This window comes from Cordyceps javanica, chromosome 6 (assembly GCF_051103115.1).
Source record: "Cordyceps javanica chromosome 6, complete sequence".
In the NCBI taxonomy this organism is placed as follows: domain Eukaryota; kingdom Fungi; phylum Ascomycota; class Sordariomycetes; order Hypocreales; family Cordycipitaceae; genus Cordyceps; species Cordyceps javanica.
Window position 1 is genome coordinate 1,567,411 of NC_139300.1, and position 15,700 is coordinate 1,583,110.

At 49.4% G+C, this 15,700-nt stretch overlaps 2 protein-coding genes across 2 annotated transcripts; one reads left to right on the top strand and one right to left on the bottom strand.

The window, feature by feature from the left end:
- Positions 1 to 591: 591 nt before the first annotated feature.
- On the bottom strand, positions 592 to 9,466 carry V2A60_008921 (uncharacterized protein; the record flags this gene model as incomplete). The annotated part of the gene is made up of 3 exons (XM_083260191.1): positions 592 to 3,763; positions 5,390 to 9,374; positions 9,433 to 9,466. 3 exons carry the CDS (start codon positions 9,464 to 9,466, stop codon positions 592 to 594), a joined length of 7,191 nt encoding a protein of 2,396 aa, XP_083116317.1.
- Positions 9,467 to 10,479: 1,013 nt separating this feature from the next.
- V2A60_008922 (nucleoporin Nup186/Nup192/Nup205) lies at positions 10,480 to 15,632 on the top strand (the record flags this gene model as incomplete). The annotated part of the gene is made up of 3 exons (XM_083260192.1): positions 10,480 to 10,666; positions 10,721 to 15,480; positions 15,579 to 15,632. 3 exons carry the CDS (start codon positions 10,480 to 10,482, stop codon positions 15,630 to 15,632), a joined length of 5,001 nt encoding a protein of 1,666 aa, XP_083116318.1.
- Positions 15,633 to 15,700: the final 68 nt, after the last annotated feature.

The window sequence follows — 15,700 nt, forward strand, 5'->3', positions numbered from 1 at the left end:
TTTCGCAGGACCGCGACACGGGCAGACAAAGATGTCACGATCGTGTGGCGGCAATCGAGCTCAAAACTGTACTTAGCTACGTAGAGGCGTGGTGGACAGGCGGCGATCAGGAGATCAAAACACACGCTCAAAGGGAGTCAATGGAGGGTCATGTACTGGGCCGCAATGTCGTATGTTTCTCGTCACGTTCGATGGTAAGCGTTTCGAGAAAAAGTGAGTGTTTGCCAAAGCTTGGATGGGATTATGTCACTCGCTCGAGACGAGCACCCAGCCAGCAGCCAGCGATTTGGGGCCGGCGATAAGATAGCCGGCACCTGTAAATCCGCCACACTACAACTTTAGCGTGCCACTCCCCGCCACGCTACCAATATCCAAGATGTAATGGGCACGTATTCGTTCTGCAGTGAAGATGGGGATGAAAATGAAGAATGAAATGAAGTGAAAAAAAAAAAAAAAAACACAGTGCCATCAATTACTCATGTAGTTTCGAAAAAGGTAAACGATGAAACAAAGGAAGAAACAGCAATGTTGGAGAAACGCGAGAAACGACAAATATGATTGAATTAAATACATCTAAATTAAATCAGATGGCTAAGCGTATGCTGCCCATCCCGAGTATAAAACTGCCAAATTCCTCTCGTCTGTGGCCTGATTGATCAAATCGCTGACCGTTGCTGTCACGCTGAGTGCCTTGGAGAGTTTCTTCCTAACAACCTCCAAGGCACGGTCCGCTTCCGACGGCTCGTTGACATTCTTGGCTGCCTTTGGCTCTCCATCACGCCCATTCCGAGCATTCCGATTGTTTCTCTTATCCTGCTTCTCGTCACCACCCTCAGCGTCGTCTCCCGGTGGCACATTTTCATCCTGATTGTCTCTGGCCTTTTGCAATTTGGCCAAGCGCAGCGGCGAGATGGACCATGTATACAGCGGGTCGTAACGCAAAACGTCCAGGATCGTCATGATAGAATACTGTTCTTCACGCAGCGCATCGAGGGTGAATTCGCAACAGCGGCGAAAGACGCCCTCTGTCTTGCTGATGCCCATGCCATCGATGATGTCTCTCGTGAGCCGGAACGGAACCAATTCGGGAACAGGTAGGATGCGGCCTGCCTCAAACGCTACACCTAAATCAATGTGTACAACCTCTCCGGTCTTCTTATCGAGTAAAATGTTGTGCCCATGTCGATCCCCGAGTCCCAGAATGTGCCCAAGTATCGAAGTTGCTGCTGTAGTTCTGGTGTAGGCTAGGCGTTTCGCGTACCATTCATCGGGGTCTTCAAAATACTCCATGAAGAAATATTTCATAACAGGGTGAAAACGGTCTGTCACCTTCCTATACGTGCTGATACGCGTATCAATGTTTCTGTTTTGAACGTTGAAAATCTCCTTGCGGCATTGTGAGCCCTTCAAATCTTTTGGGTAGTATCTCTCATGCGCAGGCATAAGGAATTCATGCAGCGGTATTGTGTTCGGGACGAATTCGATAAGACCAGACGTGGCTGTAAGTGGTAATACCTTGTATGTACGGATGCCAAGGTTGCGTTGTTGCGCAGAGCGGTGATGCTTTAGTAGGGAGGACACGGCAGCAAACACTTGCTCCATGATGGCATCTTGGCGGAGATCATCATGGCCACCTTTAACTAACTGCTTGTACTTTTTGCCATCTGTTCCAATTGCTGTTATGATCTTTGGCGCACTGACACCGCCGGCAATTGTCATAGCCGGCTCCAATTTGGCAATCGTTGGAACTGTCGAATAGTCCTTGTCGGAGCGAATCTCGACATGCATGGTCGGTGGTGGGATATGGTACTTGGCCAGCCCAATGACCAGGTTGAGACCAGCCTGGGAATCTTTGAGAGAGAACTTGGCCCCAGCCTTGTATTTATTGGCATCTCTGTCCACTGCCAAGCCGTGGTAATACTTGCTCGTCTTTTCAATGGACAGCCAAATGTTGGCGACAGGCTTAGTTGTTGCAAGTCTTTGCGCAACCTTCTCGGTAGCTTTGACTCGTTGAACGGCCACTTCATCCTTTGACTGCACCCTTACCTTGGTTCCCGACCAAATTTGATACATTCCATGATATGGATGGTCAACACAGATATTGTAGACTAATTCGAGGAGTAGCTTTTGGAACGCGCTATCTTTGTATTGTAACCGTGACGTAAGCTGGTTCATGAGGTTTGCGAACTTTCGCGTTGGAACCTTGGAAAGATAGCGAGCGACAGCCTTATTCGTTCCTTCTTCTCCTGACCTCTCCAGCCACAGAGCTGTGAATCGTAGCGCGTCGTTGTTATGGGCATCGGAAGCAATAAGAGAAAGCAGGTAGTTTTCCACGCTCAAGCGAACAAATTCACTTCTTGTTTGCTCAACACGCCGCAGTTCCTGCTCGTCGAGTTCGAGCCACTGCTTTTCTTTGGAAAGCACATAGTCGTATCGTTTGCGCAGCTGGCTTTCTTTTGTGGACGCAATCAATTCTTTCAGTTCTGAAACTTCATCGCTCTTCGCTTTCCGCAGGTTTTGAAGCCTCTCCAAGTCTTCGAGTCCATCAGCGTCTTGAAGTTGGCCATCGCAGAACAGCGCAAATTGATGGAACACCAAGCCGGCTTCCGTACCATAGTTCGTGCTGCCAATCTCTTTCAAGGCTGGTTCCAGGTATTTTTTCTGAATATCACGGGGCTTTTCTCTTCGCGCAACAGACAGTCTATCACCGATCTTGGCAAGCAAATCTGCTTTGGTAACTGGAATCGCTTGTCTGTTCAGTGCCGACTCTGCATCAATGGCTTGTAGCATCTGAATAGCAGTGCTCATTTCTCCTTGATCCCACAATGAGTTAGCGACCTCGATATTGACTGAGGCGTCGACATGTAAATCCAGGTCCCGACAAGCAGGGATGAGATTAGACAGCGACGTGGCGATATTTAGGCATTCTTGCGTGGCTTCGTGGAATCTATAAAGCCCAGATGACAATAATAAAGACTCGACCTCGGCTTTTCGCATCACAGCGGTCGATAGGCTTGCTTCTTGAAGAACGTTGGAATGTTGGCTCAGCATACTCATTGTCATACTTCGGCATGACAAGATGTTGCTCACATCTTCATATCGTCCGCGTTTCATCCAGTCACCGCGTGCGTGGAAGATGCCAAGCATATCGGTCAAATCATCGCTGCGGGTAACATTCATCAGGTCGTCCAATTCGCTTAGCGCAGCAAGTGTACCGAGCTTATTTCTGAGGGCAGATATCATGAGCTGACTATTTCCAGTGGCACTGCCTACAGTTTTGGCAAATCCATCGTACACAACATTTCTGACAGAAGCGATTTCTGTTGCATTGTGTATAGCTTGGTAGGCCTTGTAAGTTGTCACTGCAAAGCTGTCACTATCTTTTGGTGCGGGAAGATTCCATATTTCTAGTCTTTGCGCAGCTTTGAAAGTGTTTTCTGTAGAAGTAGGTGAGGTATCGATTGTTTGTTGAGTTTGTTGAAGAGAATGCGCCAGTCCAGACAATCCAAGGGAGCTAAGGGCACCAACAAGAGCCTGTACATCGACTGTACTTGAGCCGTTGCGCAAGCGAATATGATTATCAAATTGCGCCCCAAGGAAGGCAACACTTTTCATTCCGTCGTTTTCGTACGTAATTCGCGAGAGCACATTTGATAGGCTAGCCTCTTCGGCGAGGCCGTAGTATGCGTCTGGGTCGTCAATGTTTTCGAACACGGACAGAAGCGTTGAGCCGAGGTCGTGCTCACGAGCGGCAGAGGCGCGTCTGGTTTGTCGGCCTGTCTCGATGGATGCTAGCTCCGCAAATAAAAGTGCGGTCTTATACATTCCGCACTGCGTTGCCGCAGCCGCTGCCATCGAGTAGTCGATTTCCAACCAATGCAGCCGATCAGATATCGAACTCTCTTTTGGGTACTCTTGAGTGCGAAGATAGAGCAGCGTGTTGATTAAGAGGGTTATTCTGGGCCGCGCAGAATCATGACTTGTCTTTAGCCAGGTTTTAAGTGCTGTCGAGATAGAACGCTTCATCGCTTGCTGTTGCTCGAGCTGAAAGAGTAGAACCAGGTGGACAATGAAAGGAAATGCTTTATCCGCGAACCCTTTGACTTTGGCCAAAACCGGAGATAGTACTGAGAGCAGGATTGAATCCGGCACGGAGTTCGCCATTAAAATACTGAGGTCAGGAAGCCACCTCTCACAGGTAATATCACTATCCCATATCGATTGCTCGTCTTGGCTCGGTTGGGACTGTTCATTTTCCGAAGGCGGAGAACGATAAAGCGACCATTGTGAGGTAAGATATAAAGGCTCTGCCAAGCTCCGCTGACAAGCAATAAGAAGCGGTTCGTCCTCTTGTAGAACCGCTTTTGATATCGCAGCCCTCAGAACTGACTCAGCCAGACCGGCCGTCAAGGTGTCACTGTTGTAGGTGAGACTCTGGAGAAGGCACAACAAGCCCATCTCAGAGCCGTTCGGCCCAGCGGCAATTTTGGTATATGTTGCAACATCTGACTCTGCAACAATACCCTCTGGTATGTCTCCAGATGCGGCAAATGCTCTGCCGACAACTCTTCCTGCCCAAGACAGATAGTTTGCACTCAGATCTTTTGTATTGCAACTTCTCCACACTGCACTTGCGTACGACAAGGCTTCGCTGTCTGTGCCGAGTATATCATTACCTGCATGGTCAGGGATACTGAAATCACCACATAAAAGTCCCATTGCCAGCTCTCGGGACGGTTCGTTTAGTAGCTCATGTTCTGTGTTTCCATCCCGTAGAATGTCAAGCAGCAGTTTACTTTCAAACGTGCTTTTCTCAGCATTGCCTGATGATCGTATTTTGGCAGCTGAGCTAGTAATAGACTTAAATGAGACCTTCTGCGATTCGCTCCTAAATGTCGGTGATGTGTAGCTTTCCAAGTAAGCTGCCAGCCATTCATGAAATTTTGTGGCTTTATTCATTGTGGCTTTGAATTGGCTTTCCTGGGTGGTGCTTGATTGGCTGGACTCAAGGAAAACTCGAAGAGAAGCCAATGCTGATAGTGCATAGCCGGCCAAGAAAGAGGGAGTTTGCTGTAGATAAGGGGCCCCCCTTTCTAAGAGGTATTGGCTAATACCCAGCGCATCATCAGCACACTCCGAGTCCGTAATAAATGCTCGTACGGAATTGAGCAGCATCTCTAAACAATACGACTCAAGTGCGACTGGTCCCGCCAAGCAAATCAGAATCCGTACCTTTCTCAAGACAGAGCAAGCATGCAGTGACCCCAAGGCTGGGTGGACAGTGTTGAAAAGCTTTCTGGCGATAGACACAATCAGCGCAGAAGTCCAAAGCTCGTTAAATAAAAACTCAGTCCCTTGGCATAAGCGAGCCAGCTCATGAATAACATACTTTGCTCGGAACATTGGCTGCTGATTCGGTGGAAGCTTCGTATCCGAATGTGCTATTCTGGTTATATCTTTGTAAATCTTTGCAGCGTATGCCAGCTCTTCACTTCTTGCAAAGACTTTTTCGACGGCATCTTCTTGGTCAATGATGTCGAAGAAGAAGGCGACAATGTCCACGAAATTGCTGTATATACTTTCTGTGAATATTTTGTTTCCCATCTTCTTCTTTATCTTGACCTCGCCGTTTTCATTGCTCGATGGTTCGAAAGCAGCAGTAAAAACAGTGCTGTAGCTAATAGTTGCAGCGAAGTTGGTTTGTAGCAATTCGACCTCAGTCTTTCCAATGTGTCTGGCAATTTCGTTTCGAACACTATTCTGGCCTCTCATGGTTGAGAGACCAATGGCATCAGATTGGGCGCTTGTCAGCATTTCACTTAGTGATTCGAATCCGAATATTGCAAATGGAATTTCCTCGACAGAGTCACTCTCCATCCAAGTATACAGCAGTTGGCGTGTAAACAGACCAAACAGCTCCTTTGGTGATTCGAGATTGAGAGAGCGCGAGATATCTGCGATACAGCGACGTGCATGCTCCGAAACCGACGAAATTTTACCAGGCGTCTCAAAGATATGGTACGTACAGCGCCGTAAAAGAGTCGGCCATCTCTGCGCCAGGTTGGAAAGCGCTAGCAAGCGGCAGGCTATACCTGCCTCGCTCTCTGGATCTGCTGGCAGGCTTCCAAGAACATCCACAAATACCTCATCATGTAGCATGAGAATATAGAGCTCAAAGAGATCCGCGATTCTTTCTGCGACAAAATATTTGACGTCCATGGAACCTTCTCTGAGAATGAATAGCAGCGATGTTCGGCAAGAGTCTAGCTTCAAGCTTGTGCCATAGCCGGGGTCAAGCCTTAGTAGGGTGAACAGCAATACCGATAGCGCTTTCAAGCTTCGCGGTGAGAAGAAGTTGGCATCAAGGCAGGTTTGAATGAAGTAGTGATACAAGTCACCAACACTGTTAGACAAATCGCCACCGTCATTGAGCCACATGCTACACAGCCCGTGCATAACCTCGACACAGGTGGTAAAGGCGACTTCGCAGCATCGGTATTCATTGCTGCCAACAATCTCTCCTAGTCTTTGTATAATCGCCAATGCTCCGTCAGTGTTGGTAACTAGATCAGAACTAAACAACTCAATTAAGAATTTGTAGCACGCTAGTAATTCTTCATCCGAAAATTTGATCAACTGGTCAATGAAGGCGCCAGGTACTAGGCCAACTTGACTTTCGTCACGTTGCGAGGCGACAAGAAAATTCAGCCGGCAACGAGTGTCAGCGTAGAAGCATGTCGGGCTCAGGCATACTTGGTGAATAGAGCGAGGGAGGAAAATAGATGTGCTCAAGTTCATACCGCGACTGCTTTGGGATTCAAACTCATCATCCAGCTCCATCATGTCGTAGCTTCCAGTCGAATGTTTGGGCAAATTGTGCTTATTCAAAGTATCCACGGAGATTATGAGCAGCCTAAGAAGAGCCTCGTTTTCCCCATGTAGTCTCTCCATCCCAACATGCGTTAGATCGGGGATACACGGTCTGATGATACGAAAAAGTTGCTGGATAAGTGCGTTCGCGTCCACAGAGGCAAGCGCTTGTGTGATGCCACGCTCTGTGTTGCTCATAATCAGACTTTCCACCAGAGCGGATTGGCTCGAGTTCAGAAAAGAAATTTCAGGTAGTAACATTGCGCCAACAATGCAGGCAAATAGAAGACTCTCGAATTTTTCTTGGGATATTTGACTGCCGCCTTCGTTAGGCTTTTTCGACCAAGACGTGCAAATCTCGCTGAGTTCCTCAAATTTGGGAAAAATCAGCTCCAGCAAGAGCTTCTTTGATGGAAAGAATGTGTTGGAGTCGGATGCAGTTCCAGTCGTCTCTATTGGGACGTGGCACTTTAAGGTAACGTGAGAGGTGGCCTTTGCTTCACGGTTCAGAAGAAGGTGGTACTCATTGAACTTCCCGATATCTTTCTGCAGCTTCCAGGTCTCACATAATACACCACCGATGACTGTTTGTCGCAGATTTCCAATGACTGGCTTCATGCCACAGCAAGCTCGCAAGAGGTTGACCAAGTTGATTGGCTGCATTGATTGTCCTTGTGATGAAAATGCAGAGGTATCCGCGGGATTCCAAAGCCACAAGGCCCATCGTATAATGTAGCTAGATGTTGCTTGACTCGCACTTGGTAGGATAGTATTTCTCAGGTAGAGAAGGTGGTGCATGAGCGTTATAGACGTGTCGCACAACGTAGCAGGTCCGTTCACATCGGCGGTCGTTATGATGCTATTGATATCATCCGTCAGAGAGTGATGTGGTAGGATATCTGTTTCAAGTATGCTATGAATTAACAGACAAGCAGCGCGGCATGTGCTTTGTAAGCTGATGGCTCTCGTTGCAACTTGCCAAAGCTGCTTCCAGTCGTCAATCATATTAGCTGTTGAGTTGGAAAGTTTCAGGCAGCTAGAGCAGGCAATCAGAGCCCAGGATGCAACTGAAGTATCCTTGTGCGTTGTCAATCCGATAATCTCCGAGAGCAGATCCTGAATTTCATCAGCGACCAGCGCTCCAGTCGCCAATATAAAGGGTATGACTTGAAGCGCGGTATACACAATCTCTATGTGTCGATCTTTGAGTCGAATTCGAAGCCTGCTATTTGCTTGGTCAACTCGACGTCTTTTCCGCGGTTGCTCGGCTCTTTGTGAAGAAACACCCAGCGGCTTTTGTCGTCCTAATATTGCTTCTAGAGCGGCAATGCACTGGACAATGCCCCATGAACCCTCGGCTTCCATATTCAATGGATTCAGTCCAAAAATTCCTATTTGCAGATAGTCTGTGGGTAGCGACTTTGTTGCGAATGTAATATCGCCAAGCTGAAGTTGGTAGTTTGAGCTTCGTTTCGAGTATTCTTGCCAGAGAGGTTCTAGTAAGTACACAACATCTTCTCTGACGTTATCATCCCATTTATTGACAGCCAAATGCTCAATTTGCGGTTGCGAAAGTAGAATTGTTCTAAGAATCTCGTTGCGCAACGACTTGATGGTATCGTCTTGCGATACCTTGTCTGCTCTCCACCAATGAGCCATCAACGGCAAAAGATCTTGGACAAGACTGCCGGTATATGCGGGATCGTCTAACTGCGTTGCTGAAATGATCGCGTTGACTATGGCAAAACTCATTGTCTGAAGAGAGCCGAGGCTTAAATTGTGAAGGCGCAGTACTCGCAGAGCTACACTTGCAATATCCTGGTATTGGCTCAAAATATGAGCATTCGGAGCACTAACGAGGCAAAGAAGGCCTTCCAAAGCATCTCTGGCTGGTTCGCCTTCTGCGATCTCTGGTAGCTTCTGACTCAGGAGAGAGCCTGAATTAGACCGCAATGTTGAGCGTGGTGTACTGGGAGCTGGCGAATTGCGGCCAATTAGGCCCTGATCTATGGGTCCATTTTGCGGAATGCAATGCGAAACTATATCGAGGTAGAAATCAACGCAAATTTGCCATAAGTGGCCGTCCTTACGCGAGAAGTACTCGACGTTGGCTGCGCGGGATAGGATCTCGGTGAGAGCCTTGACATAGTCGTTGAGTAGTGGACGCACATATCCATCGCCCGGTCCAGGCAAAACCTGAGTAATGTGATCAATAATGGCAGAAAGTGTCTTTTGTTTGAGCTTTGGGGCTCCACGGCTCGCCGCTGCTCTCACAGCTCTTGCACATTTATTCAAACGAAGCTCAGCAGGTTTTGAGGTCTTTTTGTCAAAATACTTGGGCTTTTGTTCAAGAACTGTCTTGAACAGACCCTCGAAGATGTCATGAAAGGCCTTGTCCCCCAATTCGGACAGATCAACAGCGGCAACATTGTTGCGGCTCAGAAGCTGGTTCAGGTCGTCCAGAGCCTTGTCGCGTGTTTTGAGAGGCCCAGTCGTGAGGTCGACTGCGTTGATGGGCGGTTAGCTCGATGGCCAATTGATAAAACACGACAAGCTACTGACTTGTAATTGTTTTCACCGTGTATGCGGAAGACATGGCGAAGTTGCACCTGTGGTGACCTGGTGTGTCGCATGGTGAGCGCGGCCAGCTGCCTACTACTAGGTAGGTAGGTAGTAGTTGGTGAATCCAGGCAGCATAATACACGTGACGCCACGGTCTTCATCACGACTACCTGTTGCTACTTCTCTTCAATAGTTTTCTTATATAACCTATTTCACCTGTTGGGCACTTCTCTTTTCTCTTTAGCCATTTCTGCTTTTTTTTTCTTGGTCTTTGTTTTTCTGCCACTTCCCCTAACTAGTAAACCGTAAACTTTCCACATGTTTATTTAGCTGCTTCCCCAGCGGCTATGTCACGGTCTATAAACAGGTTATAGGATCAATGGAAAGGTTCTCAATCACTGACTCATCCACCTGAAGAACATTCTATCGCGTTCGTGCCATACATTTGTACTGTTATATTGCTGCCGTGTTCTGCATCTGGCTTGATCAGCTAGTTTGTCTTGGATCGCTAGGTAGCTAGCTAGCCCTGGCGCGCTTGCCGGGTACCATAGTTGGCTCGTTGGCCCTCAATCGCAGAAAACTCTTAGCCAAAGGCTTGATGAATAGAAGAAGCCGAAATTTGGCCACGGATTACAGCAGCCGAAGATCGGTTTTTGTTTTGACCACCACGCACACGCAGTAGGCTTTGGTGCATAAATACCCGTCAGCTAAGGTGCTACTGTATAGGTCTCGTCCCACAAATGGATTCCCAGCAGCTGGCGGGAGCTTGGAGCTCCCCTGGCTAGAGCAGCGGCAGAAATCTTCACCGCCCTCGAACTTGTTTACTGCCAGAGTATTACAGCCAACGTCGTGGACGGATTGATAGCAATAACATATTTCAACGTTGAATCTGTTAACTCTCTAGCTTGTGAGCGCCACCTCGTATCAAGTCTCCCAACATTTTGCGCAGTCTCGGGCGTAGCTGCATCGCGACGCGAAACTCTGTCGCACTGCCAACCTTGTCGCGCGTTTCTTATCCCACCATGCGAACGGATTGAGACTGCCACAATGGCCGATTTCACAGCTTTAGATGCGCTGCAAGCGTTTCACCGAGAGCTTGTCGCTTTGAATGAAGGTCATGGTGATGGAGGTAGCATCGACAACGAAATCCTCGTCGATAACTTTGAGCGCGAGCTCGAAAGGGTGTGGGAGCGTCCGAGGAGGAACGAAGAGAGCAGAAAATCGGTCCAGTCTGGTACATCGGTCAACACGAAGAATCTTACCGTAATCTTTGCTAATCTCTCAATAGGCAAGATAGTTTTGGACGGAAATGAGTTCTCGATCAATGACAAGTTTCAGCAAGACGCGTTGATACTCTCTGACGAGCTTGAACTCGAAGAACTTGATGCTGCGCGTTTCCTTTTCGACTCTCAGTATGACACCGCAGTACTCGGTCGGTCACTACTCGAGTGCGCTATCATTCGCTTCCATCAGCAGCGCAAGTATGCGCTCGACATCCTGCGCCTCCTTTTTGAAATCTACTCGCTCGAATCCGACGACGAGGAACCGACCCCCCTCGACGGCGTCAAGGCTTACGTCGAAGCTCGAATGATACAGGCAAGCGCGACGGGCCAGAAGCGGAATGTCCCACGATACATGTCTGCCATGGCTGAAATAAAAATATGGCTACAAAAGCTGGGCGACAAGATTGCGGCCGCTCAGGCAATGGGCCAAACTAAAAACAACATGTCCGAGGAAATGGAGACCGTTGAGTATTCGCGCATCAGTCTTATACAGCAGCACGAATCTTTGGGTGTGATTCTCTGCCGCGCTGTTGCTAAGAGGCAGGCTGAAACTGCCGATTTTATGAACTTTGTCGGTGTCTTGAAGCGGACCGATAAATACGATTACCTGCTTGTACATTTACTGCCTGCTCTCGGCGCATATATTGTCATTTTCGGCTCTCCGGAAGGAGGCATGGATCTCACCAGAGTTAGAGATATTCATTCAAAGCTGTTTGCGACAGCTGACGACTCCGCCTGGCCACTGCCGTACCTGCAAGCTGCATTCAAAGCATGGTGGCTCGCAGAATACGCGGGCTATTGGGCTGACGAGCCGTCCGGTGTGCCTGAATCTGAGCTGGTCAAGGGGGACCGCGAGAGATCAAAGGCCTTTCTGGATGCTTTGAAGGATGGCGCGTTTGATTTTCTTTTGACAGCTTCAACAGATGTCCGCGCACCAGATTGGCACGACCCCGTTAGAGCGGGCATGCGCAAGTGGCTACAGCGGAAGTCAACGCCTCTGGCGACCGATATTGTCCACTTTTCCGACTTCTTTCAACTTCGATTCATGTGCCAGCTGGAATTATTCGTAGACGCCTTCATTTCCAATATGCCGGATGTTCTACGAAAATTGCGCGTGGAGGAGGACGAGCAGCGCCAGCTTAGTCAAGTGCATGAACAAGACCTTGACTTAGAGCGCTTTATCTTGATAATCGCCTACGCGTACGAGCGGCGTCCCGATGCCGCAGCTTCCTTCTGGGCCGACCCAGATAGCAATTTGGCCGGTTTTATGCACTGGGCATCCCGGCGCGCATCGACCCCGTTGGTTGCCGCATTTTGCGAAATGCTGCAAGCAATCTCGGAAAATGACGAATGTGCAACATCTGCACACGAATTTCTGCTGGATGAGGGTCATCATTCGTCTGGAAAGATGCGACGGACACAGTCGTTGACATGGATGCAGATCTTCCGAGAGCTAGATTTCTTTTCGGAAAAGATTAAACAGAAGCCTATGGCCACACCGACGGCACGATATCGGAACACGAAACCCAGCACAGATGTGGTGGAAACAGAACCCGAATCCGCAATGATGTTGGAGTGCTATCTTCGTCTTATGACCAAGCTTGCATCTGAAAGCGAGACTGCACGACAATTCTTGCTACGTAATCCCGACTACCCCGTTGTTGATAGGTTGCTTGATCTTGCCAGCAGCCAGATACCATCACGACTACGCGGCTGTATATTCATGGCGCTCAAGGCCTTGTTGACGCGAAAAACGCTGGAGGAAAGCAACCTTATGTGGATGTGCCTGGACAACTGGAGTACGGGCCAATATTCTCAGCCTCCCCAACACACCACTGGATCCCTACGACAAGGGCAAGCGCAGCCTCTGATTTCCATGGACCGCATTTTGGATGAGATGAGCAATGGCTTTGACGAGCCAGAAGCGTTTACGAAGCTTCTGTTGGCTCTAGTATCGCCAGCAGTCGATAGTAGCCCACTCAATGACTCGCTTCCATTTGGTGACTCTCTCGGAGCATCCGCACGACTCTCTGGGATTGAGGCATACATTGACTTTGTTATTGGCCAAGTGTTTGCTACCAAGGCGCAAGATCTCCAAGACATTTACCAAACACGAGTTTTGCGATTAACGTGCCTCGAATTCATGTTGACCTGTCTCTCTACATTCAACGAAGACCTCATCGTCATGGCCAATGCTACCAATCTTGCGATTGACACTTCGATTGCGACTTCCGACTTGGCCACATATGTTACAAAACACCCTTTCGGTCGGGTCATGGAGTGGATGTACAACGACAAAGTCATGACGGCTCTGTTCAATGTCATTCATCAAGAACCAATGGAGGTCGGCAATGCTGCTCCAGACTCGCCTCTCATTCTGGGAATACTCCGGGCCGTCGAGCTCATCTTCAAAGTCATGGATCTCGAAACTACGTACCTAGACTTAGTACGGCCATTAATTAAAAAGAACAATCAACAAAGGCAGCCAGTTGCTAATGCTCCATACGCATCTTTCGAGGATGGACTGGTAACACGACTGGGACTGGTGGTTGACCTTGGCAACTACTGCGGCATTGGCCATCCCGAGCTTACACTCTCATGTCTCCAACTTCTTGGTAAGATGTCCTCTTCGTCGCGCATAGCAGCAGAATGGTCTGGCTCGGCTAGAGCTGGTCATCGTAACAAAGCTGTTGTGGCGATGGAAGCCAATGGCGAACATGAATCTATATCAAGGGCTTTCATCTCGGAACTTCAGGCTCCCCTAGAATTTGGCCGTGAGGCTGATTCAGCAAGCTACATCACGAAGTGTTATGTGCTTGACTTTCTGCTGCAATGCCTCAAAGAGACTCCGAGACGGCCAACAATTGCGCATTTGCTTCTCGGGTTCAGATGTGGCGTCGATTCTTTGTCGATTGGGAGCGGCGACGCATTCGCCGAAAGGACCTCGCTATTCCACAGCCTTTTGAGATTGTTGCTAGAACTGCCATCGGCGGATGTTCAAGGTATGAGAGGATGGCTCATTTCAATCAAGTGCAGAGCGATGCGCATTCTTCAGGTGCTCTGGAGCTCTCCCCTCTCTTCGAAGCTTGTCATAGAGGAGCTCCGGGATAACGAATTTTTTTTCCACCTGCTCATCCGTGAGACCATCATACAGCCTAACATTCCATGGGAGGGCCAGGAGGTGGCCTCGGCACACTTTCCGCTGACCACAGGATCTCTAGCATTATCAGATTTTCTCATATTGAGACGAATGGTATTGGAGTACTTTGCCATGGAACTGTGCATGATATCTCAAGGTCGCATGCCAAGCGTCAAGCGGCGCATTTTTGAGGCGCTCAATGGCCAGATACTTGGTGATGATAACGAGCGCATCCAAACGCCTACAATTTTTGACTTGTACGATTTCTTATTGCCATCTGGCATTTGGGAGGTGCCCGCTCCTCATATAGAGTTTTACCAGGATCTTGACGTCTCCATCTGCTTGCAAGATGATGGGGACGGCAACGGCATGCACGACCTCGGACGTGTCAGGGAGATGCTCGTAATAAAGCGGAATGAAAAGAGCCAGGGCAAGTTTAAGGAGGCACTGGCGACAGCACAGAGTATCATGGCAATTGCCCAGGAAGAAGCAGCGATTCAAGACCATTTAGCCTCGACGGATCGCCAGCAGCAGCTAGCTCGACAGAGTTTGCAGGTGCTCAAGTCTTGGACAAAACTACTACTCATCATGGTGGAGTGCAATGACTTTGATGGAACGGCGCGCACATCGTTCTTCTTACAGACGCTGCAGGCAATCCTCCCCAGCCTGGAGTCGTTTGCCTCAGATCGGCCTGTGGAGGCCATGGATCTCGCCAAGCTGGCTAGGATTCTACTTTCGCGTCTAGACCTCAAGGAGTCAAGCACGGCGGACAAACAAGGTCAGGCTATTGGCAACCTCATCCATGACAAGTTGTTCCAGCTCTTCCAAATATGTCTGCAGGCCATCAGTAAGTGGGCCGGCGGACCACAGCTACGCGCTGTCTACTACGAGATTTGCTACCGATACCTCGCCGGAGCGCCCGAGGAGACGAAACAGAAATTCAACATACAGATCATGAAGACGGTGCGGGTCTACGGCGAGCGTCTCATCAACGCCATGTGCGACGATGCATTTTGCGGCGAGCCGGACAGCCAGGCAGCCGCGTACATTCTGCTCAACATGCTCGTCAATATCGGCCGGCAAGAAGATGACGATCACATCGTGGACACGCTGAACCGCCTCAATTTTATCGGCATCGCGGTGGACACGCTGCGCAGCGTCATGGCGGACTGGCAGGAGGTGTTTACGCACGGCGACGCAGACCAGCAAAACCACCAGAATGCCAAGCTGGCACTGCTCCTGCAGCTGTCGCAGACGCGCGCCGGCGCGCAGTATGTGCTCCACGCCAGCATCTTCCGCGTCGTCGAGATGTCGGGGCTCTTCGCTGCCGACCCGGAGTTGCAGCTGCGCGCTGACAACGGCCGCGCGCTCGAGCAGCATTACGACCTCCTGGCCAAGATTATGCGCATCATCGGAGCCGCGCTCCTAAGCCGCGGCAGCCACAGCATCGCGCAAGGGCGCAAGTTCCTCGCCGACCACCGCATGCTCGTCACGCATACGCTCAAGCGCAGCGCGGGCATCGGCGCGCACGCTGGGAGCGACGGCGGGAGCGACGTGCTCGAGGAGAAGGTGGAGGAACTGGCAGACGCAGTGATGGTTGTCATTGCTGCGACGGGATTCATCGAGGTAAGGGTTGTCTCCCCTTTGTGCCAGCTACGGCTTATCCAAGGGCCAAGCAAGCAAGAAGAATGGCATCGAAAACAAAGTACTAACTGTCAATATAGTTTGATAACGAGGCCATTCCGGAACCGAGAACTACCCGTCGACTCTTCCATTAGAATACTTCTGAGCGGCGCGTAAACTGTGTTTGGATAGAAAGTAAAGAGTAAACTCTTTTTTCTGTTTT